Source organism: Mesitornis unicolor, unplaced genomic scaffold, assembly GCF_000695765.1.
Source record: "Mesitornis unicolor isolate BGI_N332 unplaced genomic scaffold, ASM69576v1 scaffold19395, whole genome shotgun sequence".
NCBI classification, from domain to species: domain Eukaryota; kingdom Metazoa; phylum Chordata; class Aves; order Mesitornithiformes; family Mesitornithidae; genus Mesitornis; species Mesitornis unicolor.
The window spans coordinates 1-9,756 of record NW_010187711.1 but is presented as its reverse complement, the minus strand read 5'-3'; the positions used below and the strand labels follow the sequence as shown (position 1 = coordinate 9,756).

The window sequence follows — 9,756 nt, the reverse complement described above, 5'->3', positions numbered from 1 at the left end:
TGAAATCCTAACAGCGTTTCTTAAACAGCTGTGCCTTCGCTTGAAACTAAAACATCTGGGCACGTGAGAACTGATTCTGCCTTTGGGCGAGGGATGGACTAGAAGACTTTGAGGCCCCTTCTAGTGCGTTTTGCACCATTTCATTCAGCCACAGAAAAATGTATTTGCAATTGCTTTAGAAAGAAAGGAGAAGAAAGTGTGTGTGTTTTAGGGCCTAAATATGTCAGATCATGTGTGTCCTCCAGCAGTATAAGCAAGAGAGGTGCCAGGCTCCACTATTTCCAGCCGAGTGAGGCGCCAGCAGCCAGTCAGTAGGTGACACAGGATGTTTTATCTATCACTTCAAAACAGAGTAAAGGAACCCAATGGCTCCTCATATTTTTAAGACTGCGGAGATTCCCTTGATGAATAAAGCAGTCGTGTTCCACCCCGATTAGCAGAGGGTGTTGATTTCATACTGGTCAGTAATACACAGGTGCTGGGCTCGGGAGTGTCTTTTCCCAAACTCTCTGGATGGCAGCTCTTGCTGGAGCAGCTCTGTAGCTGCACGACACTGCAGGACCTGTCAGCTCCTCATCACTGCTTATTAAATGGGGACACTTTATGAAAAGCCATTATGAAGTTGCAATTTATTACACAGTGATAGCTGGAACATTAGGAGCTGGAGAAATCTCTAATTTCATTGCTTTACTGGACTCCTGGGAGTCTACTTAACATAGGATACACCAGAGAAGAAAACGTCCTTCTGAACACTTCTGAGCACTGAAAGTACTCAGGGTTACTGCACCAAGAACCTCACAGGTTAGGTGCTATAATTCCTTAAGGTTTTGGGTCTGGCTTCTGAATATGCTTGAGAGTGAATGTTTTGACTAACTGGGCCATGTCTCCACCAGTGTCACTGCAAATTCTTTCCCTGCCATGAAATGTCACCTTTTGGGTCTGCATCCAAATGTCGTCATTTACATCACGTTACCTTCAGTAAAAGTCTGATGTCACTCATTTTCTCCTGACCCCTTTAGGGGTTCCCTTCTCAGCTGCACATCCCACCCACATCCCTTAACCTCCTCCATTAAAGAAGAGGGGCAAAAGAGTCTGTCACCTTTTACAGTAACGCGACACACAAGCCACAAGAACTGAACAGCAAACAAAGCACATTTCCTAGGTTACCTGAACTAAATGATGATATTTCTGTGCTAATTTGGCTAACAAGAATGCCATCTGCCTCTCAACACGGCAGAACCTCTTCTAGGCTGCAATTTGTCAGTCACTGTGTGTGCAGCGTTATGCAGGCTCTGTCCTTAACCTGTTGCTGAGGCCCTCCCTGCCTTCCCCTTCCATCTCAGTGCCTTGCTGTGCCAGTACCTGTACCACTGCAGGGCAGCACCGCTTGTAAGTGGCTCCTCATCAGACAGAGAGAACCATCACCACACTCTAGGGAGCTAATGAGACCAGAGCAAATCCTAACTGGGGGCTACCGAATGGGGTTTCTAGTGGAGAAGCTCATCCACTGGAAGTAGTTCACACTTCATAGCTGCAAAACTTTTTCCGTTCCCACTTCAGGAGTAATTTTCACACCTCAGTAGCCCTCTGTAGAGCAAGATGTCTACTGCACTGTGTACTCATGTCATACATCTTCATGTCTCAGAACCACAGCCTGGTTTGAGTGGGAAGGGACCTCACAGCCCCCCCAGTCCAACCCCCATGGGGTCACAGCTCCCCCAGCCCAGGCTGCTCACAGCCCCGTCCAACCTGGCCTGGGGCACTGCCAGGGAGGGGGCACCCACAGCTTCTCTGGGCACCCTGGGCCATGGCCTCACCACCCTCAGAGTGAAGAATTTCCTCCTATATCCAGTCTAAATCTGCCCTCATTCAGTTTAAAGCCATCACCCCTCATCCTATCACTCCATGCCCTTGTAAACAGTCCCTCCTCATCTCTCCTGTACCTTTTCATGTCCTGGAAGATCGCTATAAGGTCTCCCCGCAGCCTTCTCTTCTCCAGGCTGAACGACCCCAACTCTCTCAGCTGTCCCCATGGCAGAGCTGCTCCAGCTCCTGATCATCTCCTTGGCCTCCTCTGGACTCACTCCAACAGCTCCATGGCCTCCTCGTGTTAGAGGCCCCAGAGTGGGATGCAGAGCAGGATGGTGGGGTCTCAGGAGAGCAGACTAGAAGGGGAGAACCACCTCCTCTCCAGCAGAAAGGTACCAAGCAATACTCACCATCTAATCCCACCTGCTCCTGAACACACCTTGAACGCTCGCTCCTCTGGTTCTGTGCCATCACACACTGCCCGCACCTTGCCATTAGGCTGACCTCCCCAGAGCAGGGACAGCACGCCTCACCTGGTATCCCAAACACTAATCACACTACAAAATACCACTAATGTTGTGCATCTAACAGCAAGCAACGCCAACCCAAGAAAAACAACCAGGGTGAGAGCAGCTCCCAACCTGCAGCAGGATGAGGCTTGCAGAGAAACATGGTTATGAGTGAAGTAAATGATCTAATGTTTTATTAATAGAACATATCCAAATGCATTAAATGAACGTTTCCTGACGTGAGCAGTTCTTCAGTGTGAAGCAAGTAGGTCAGATAATGGTGTTACAGGCTTTTGAGGAACAGAGTATCGCTGATTTAAATCTCACCTCCTGTCCTGTCGCTGCCTCCATATCAAGGAACAGGTCGAGCAGGGACCGGACTAAGCGGGCTGCCTTCGCTTTGCTGATGGAGTTCAAGAAGGGTCGCACGTACTTCAGAAGTCCTCCCAGCTCTGCATGCAGAAAAACCACACCACGAATTACAACCATTCCACTCACAGCGCAGCTGGAGCGCCCGACACGTCTGTACACAGCAGTATTTATTACACCAAACGTTTTATAAGCGGTCTCTCAACATCATTTATGGGAAAGGAGCGATAAACATCACCTGAAGGAATGCCCCGCAGTAAACACGGGGGCTGGCAGAGGTGGCTGCTGGGCCCCAGTCTCACCCGCACAGCGCACGTTACTGCAGCTATAACACCATTTGTAGCTACGCTTGCCTCGGGCGCGTTTTAAAAACGTAAGGATCTGCTAAATGCTTTGAGATTTTTCTATAAAACGGGCAATGGGGTTTACAGTTTAAGTACACTTTTATTAACTCACAGTTTGGCATTTTACCCTGCCAGGCCTAACTGGCCCTAGATCAGATACACCCCGCACGCCACTGCCGAAAAAATGACGTTTCTTAACACAACGGCCCACGTGACCTAACTGGATCTCACCTGACTTCCCTAGATTCCTGTTTCTACGAGACACCTTACCGGTTTACAGGTATAAAGCCAGTCTCGAGCTCACCAAAGTCTTTATGAAGAGATACACTAAAAACATCACTCCTGCAGAAGGGAGGAATGCGGCAGCAGCTCATGGAAACAGAAGGGGTTTGTGTGTGGGAACTGCACAGCACAAGCTGCAAGTCCTCTCCTGCGATAAACACGCAGGCGTCTGCAGCGATGTCAGGTCACGGTCAGCAGAACAGCACCGCCACGGCGCGGGGCTCAGCGCCGACCCAAAGTGGCGGGGCCGCGTGCTGAAATCGCAGCTTATGCGCCTCCGAATTTTAAGTCTCACCCAAACATTGGCCAATTGGTATGACAACGTTCACAAGATCTGATAGTAAAAAAACCAAACACCAGAACAAAACCTGTAATGAGTATTTCAGAAATCTTCAGTGTACTCTGTACCAAACTGGTATTGGAATCGAAATTACATTAACCTCTTAGTTTAGTTTTATTTCAACTGATATACAGAGAAGCATTGGTAGAATTTCAGCTTGGGAAGACTCCAGTGAAAAGAGTTGAAACAAAGCTTCCTTTCGTATTTCATTAAGCAGTAATGCAAAAGAGTTGTTAGAAGAACACCTTAACAATATCTAAAAAGTCTGCCTTATATCTTTTATGTTTTCAATCTATTTATTTTAGAAGTTTAATCAAGCCTGATTCAGCCAATTTCTTACACTGTTAAGAAGCAGAGCTCGGTGTGTTCCAACCCAATTGCTCACAGTGACGTACTCTCATTTTACACATCTCAAAGCGCAGTTTTAAAACAAACTAAACTTATCTCGAGTGCACCCCGAGTCCTTAGAAGGAGCCTTGTTTTCCAAACAGCAGTGCAACAAATCAGGACTCTTTTCGACAGCAAACCACTTGGACTTTGCACCAGGAACAAACAAGATGCTATGACTGCCATGCCTGAGATTTCATAAAAGTTTTACTTTCTCTGCCCCCCAAAACGGGCAGGTTTTTCTAGAATTGAGGAGCTAACACTGTAACACTGAAGAACGAGCCCTGCTGACTGACAGTTTCAACCAGCCCTCCTCTTTCACTCAACAAGGAACACTTTACCGAGTGCCCCGTGGCAGACAATGGCTTTACCCACAGCGCCTTCGTTCTGAGGACCACTCCATCTGCAGTAGCTCTCACAGATACAAACCCTCATCATTTGAAATCAAACACTGCGGTTTCACCCACAGCAAACAAACTGCAGCAGACAGCAGCTTCCAACTCATCGGTTTTGTCCTGAGCTACTCTCAAGTGTCCCTCCTGTCGATGGGAGCCGGGAAAGGTGGGCTCCAGATCACCTTCTTGGGCTTGGAAGAGAAGCAGCACTAAAGCTGGAGCTGCCCAGACACTGGTTCTCGTGCTCTTCCCTGATACAACTAACACAAGGGCTTGAAAACGTCGCATTTAACACCGAAACAGGTCTGCTTCTCATCAGGCCGCAGTGCTGCATCCCTCGCTTTGAGCTCTGTAACCAAGAGTTCACCAGTTTTCCAGTTTGATTTATCAAGGCAGTGAGGCTCTCCGAGATCCATCAATCCCAGCTCCTCTCACTGCGCACTGCTGCGTTACACCAGCATCTCAGGACCAACTGAACCACGCTCCCAGTGCACAACACGCTCTGCCACACAGGAGAGGAACTTCAAGGGAAAAAAGGAAAAGAGTACACGAAATACACCGCTGTGCTTATCTTTCCACTGACTCGGCCAACAAGAGTTCACTAGAAAGCAGATCTGAAGTCAACAGCTTCATTATCCCTGCGCTTTGCGAATGACACACGTAGACGTGCCAGCTCAAAGCTCCCATAGAAATGTCTCTTTCCTACCAATGTAACTGTCAACTATTTTTAGGATTTTTTTTTATAAGTAAATGCAACACTGGGTAATGGTGTGATTGACAGCTCTGGAGAGGTGATGAGCAGCAGCTCTGGAAAATGAAGTCTGCTGCTCATCCGCAGAGAAAGTGCTCCCACAAGCTACCACGCCAGGTACCTGAACTCCTGCTCCGAGTTATCCCCATCCTAGTTTTAAGCAATGCTACAGAAATCTAGAACTGTCCTAAAAAAGAATACAAGTAATTAATCTACCAGTTCAATCCTTAATCTCTACCAAGCAGATAAAGACGGTCATTTGTATTATTGTGATTTTTTTAAACAAAGGCTGTAGCTCACTAGAGGTCAGTCCTCTAAACTACAGGTTGGTTTTACACTCAGCCCATAGCAGCACAGCAGCTGTAACCTTCAGATCCCACCAACCTGCAGCTGATTTCTGCCCTAGGCTGCAGCTCACAGACCCTTTCATCTCAGGGCCGTTATTGCTTGAAAGCAGCCAGTGAGCCACTGGAACACCTCGAATCTGTCCGAGAAATCCCACTAGCTAAAACTAAAATGTGTGCAGCAAAAGCTACAGTGACAAGATCTATTGTATTTGGGCCAGAAAATGCACCACCTCAGTGATTTCCTGGTTAAGCAGCACCGGATTCACTCCCCTTGGATCAGAGGATGCACGTGTCTGCCCTGCACTGGCATCTTTGTGAACAGCTGCAGGAGGTGAAGGCACTGCTGGCCCCGAGCGCTCGTCACTCCCACCAGCCTGCTCCATCCTAGAAAGCCGACAGGAAGGGAAGGTGACAGCGTCTTTCCCACAGGACCAGCACATCTCCAAGCTGCTGCTTCCCCTTTCTTCATCCCTCAGCTTGCCCACGTGTCTCCAGAAAGCACAACACACACCAGTCGACACACACACAGCGGGCTTCTTAATGGTGCCAAATCCGTTTTCCTCTATTCACAAGATACATTTCACATTTGCTCCTTCATAGGCCTGGTTTTGATGAGTTAACATTGTCATTTGCAATGACTAAGCCTTTCCCCAGCTAGCCAGGCTCTGAGGATACACTGAACTTCTTTACACTCGTGTCAGACTTCAGCTTCAACTCAAAACCACTCCAAGTTCTGCAGCGGTCTGGAGGCCATGGTGCACCCAACGACTCCTTTCTCAGGCTTGTGCACACCAGCAGCACATCCACACATTAACTGAGAGACTCTTGTGATGATTTCCACCCTTTTTAGCCCAAGCACACACATCTTTCTTGGTGTAGAGGCAAAGCAAGCAAAGTTTAGTTCTCTTTACAGAGGCAAACATCAGAGAGCACCTGCACAGCACAGACACTGACACCTGAGTTAACTGACTTGAGGTCCTCAATTTTCAATTAGAGAATCAGGCACTTTTACAGCAGGCTACATTTGTCCTGCTCCAAATTCTGACTGTAGGAAGAGGTGAATCGTGTGCTGGAAGGGTGTACTTTTCTCCAGTGACCATAAAGCAGTCCACACTAGGAAACAGATGTGGACACCTATAGCGAGGTGAGATGAATAGCACCTTTGTTTCCAGCACTGCTCTAAGTGCGAGTAATCCACTTTGTCACAAGCTCTGTTCAATCACAAATCACAGGGGGATCAGTGTCCAGAAGGCTCAAACATGTGTAGACGTGGGTAGGTCACTTAAATGGCCAAAACATGTTTACAAAGACTGGCCAGCGGGACACCAAGCGCTCATTTCAGAACAGAGATAAGGCTGTGGTCTTGATCAGCCGCTACCCGAGACCTCATGCGGCTCTCCACAAATTACTCTAACACCAGCTCTGGCCTCCCAGTTGAATCTCAGTTCGATTAAACCTTAACTGGCCTGTTATCCCCAGCCAGTTTCAGACTGTTTTTTAACACACTTCACATTCAGAACTACTGTTGTGCACAGCTGGAAGACACCAGGGCAGTAACACGCACAGAAGGCTCTTTGTACAGATGTGGTGTCTCAGCTCCTGAAATGCCTGAGGTGAAAGGTGCTCCAGAAAAGGCAAGAGCATCCTTCAGCAACAGCAACAAAACTGAACCGCTGAGTACAACACAAACACACCGCCTTGAGCTTTCCAGGAAGCAGAAGGCGTGAACAGACTGAACTCAAAAATCGTTGAATAGAGAACTTAACTCCATTTCTGTCCCTTCACACATTCACAATGGCAGGGCTGTCGAGTCCTGCTCTCGCGAGGAGCTGGGCAGGGATTTTCTGATGTCATGTTCCAGCAGAAAAATCAATTGAGAAAGAAGCTGCTGGTGACAAAGGACTTTGGAGAAGAGAAGGCTCTGGGAGGACCTCATTGCAGCCTTCCAGTTCCTAAAGGGGTCCTACAGGAAAGCTGGGGAGGGACTTCTGACAAGGGCATGGAGTGATAGAATGAGGGGAATGGTTTTAAACTGGAAGAGGGCAGATTTAGACTGGATATTGGGAAGAAATGGTTCACCCAGAGGGTGCTGAGGCCCTGGCCCAGGGTGCCCAGAGAAGCTGTGGGTGCCCCCTCCCTGGCAGTGCCCAAGGCCAGGTTGGACGGGGCTGGGAGCAGCCTGGGCTGGGGGAGCTGTGACCCCATGGGGGGTGGACTGGGGGGCTGTGAGGTCCCTTCAACCCAAACCAGGCTGGGATTCTATGACTTTTTGGGACAAGCTTTGCAATTCGAAACAAGGCTCTCAGACTATTAAAAACAAATCAAGAGAAACTTCTCACCTCAAACACGACAACTTAACAAAACTTCAGTCACTTGAACTGAAGTGGCCACACGCCAAAGGGTCACAAACTGAACTGTCCCATGCATCAGGAATCCTATGGAATACTGGGCCAAGTAACAGGAGATTAAGATTTTATGCTGTTTACCTAATTTTTTAGTTTCTGCCCTGTCTCTGAGAGAACATTTCCTGCCAAAATCTGCTTTGACTCCTGTTCCATTCAAGAAGGAGGCTGCATTCACTTCCACGTCTGCATCTCTTACCCAATACCTCAGCTGCTTAGTTCAGGCTCACCTTCTGCCTGCCCAGTCTTGGCCAAAAGCGACCCCAGCTCCAGGATGCTCTGCTCTTTGACTTGCACCGCTTCTTCATCATTTTCCTGGACATCGCGTTTCACTGGAAAAGAGCAGAAGAGTTACCTTTAGTGCTAACTCAGGTAGAAGACAATCAACAGCAACCAGCTCCTGGAAGGCACCAACAAAGTAACCGCTGTAACAGTGAACTCAGCCTGGCCTGCAAGAGCTGGAAAGCAGATTGTGTGGAAAGTTTCAACGTACACTTTGTAAGGAACGCTTGGTCTACGCTTCACAAAGGCTTTAATCCAGCTCAGACACAACCCCACGCTCCAACTTCACTGTAATTTAAGTGTTGAAGTAGTCTCGTTAAGCCTGTCCAGCTGTGCAAGTGTTGTTTAAAACACACCACCACTCCTCAAACAGAGCCTAGCCCAGAAACCACAAAGCCAAATAAACGGAATTTAATGGGATTTCTGGGACTGGGCTCCTGATGTTGCTGTCTGTGTATGAAGTTGTGATCCCGCGGTCAAAACGCAGCGCAGGGACAGCACGGGCTCCGTGAGCTGGGTACGCCTGCCCCCCTCGCTCAGGAGCGGATCAGGGGTTACAACGCTGCCGGAGCCAGCGCTGCTGCCCACGCTGAACTCTGACAATCTTATCATCACTGCGTGCTAACGTGAGTAACGCCGGCTCCGAAGCACCTACAGGGGCCAAATGACACACGGCACCACCAAACCCGCGTCTGCACACCACCAACTTCATTAAGTTACCCACAGAACACCACACTTCCATCCCTGCCATCGCTACCACGCACATATTCACCTCCAGCAACCTTCCAGCAGTGAGTTCACCCAACTTCCACACAAACAAAGCCAAAATTCACTGCCCAGCTCCACACAGAAAACCCCCTGCACTGCCCCGAGCGCAGGCGGCTCCTCTCAGTCCCCACGCTCTGACACACACAAAGCCAAAAGCAAAGTAACTTTGCTCTCAAGCAGGAAAGCATCGCGGTACGGCTCTGAGCTGCTCCGGCTGACACCAACCCTCAACGTGAGCTGCTGCTCCTGCGCGGCCGGGAAGCTGCCGGGGTGTTGACAGGCACCAACGGCCAATTAACCACAGCAACACCGAGAGGGGCGAGCAACTCTGGAAGGGCACAGAGCAACACAGACACCAGCAAACATTGGTCTGCCCGGCACAGCGGGGGGACAGCAGCTCACAGCATCTCTTCACAACTCGCCGTAAGTTACCAGAACGAAGGGTGACTGTTGTACACCAGTTTGAGGCGTCCTCGCTCTCTCCCCCGTACCCAGACCAGGAGGGATACCCACATTACACCCACCTCACAGCACCAACACCTCCACGGCGCTGCGAAAAGCCCGGGACGGCCCAAAAAAGGCAACGGCTGCAAACGAGCAGGAGTTAAAACTGCAGGCACAGCACACCCGAAAACTCCTCACAACTTTGTGTGGAGCGCCGAGAAGGTCATTTAAACAGCGGCTGCGTGTCAGCGTTACAAGAGGAACCACCGCTTCCAACAGAGTTTTTTCACCCCTCAGCACGCCAAGCTCCCGCTACCAGCGCAACAG

The 9,756-nt window shown here is 49.3% G+C and overlaps 1 protein-coding gene across 1 annotated transcript in view; it reads right to left on the bottom strand.

The window, feature by feature from the left end:
* PSMD11 (proteasome (prosome, macropain) 26S subunit, non-ATPase, 11) overlaps positions 1–8,275 on the bottom strand; it is an 18,163-nt gene extending 9,888 nt beyond the window's left edge. Inside the window, exons 1-2 of the mRNA XM_010185550.1 lie at positions 8,166–8,275; positions 2,646–2,770 (exon numbers count right to left, since the gene is read on the bottom strand). Of these exons, the coding sequence (XP_010183852.1) occupies positions 2,646–2,669 (24 nt within the window). The 5' untranslated portion in view covers positions 2,670–2,770; positions 8,166–8,275. The remainder of the gene's footprint in view (positions 1–2,645; positions 2,771–8,165) is intronic.
* Positions 8,276–9,756: the final 1,481 nt, after the last annotated feature.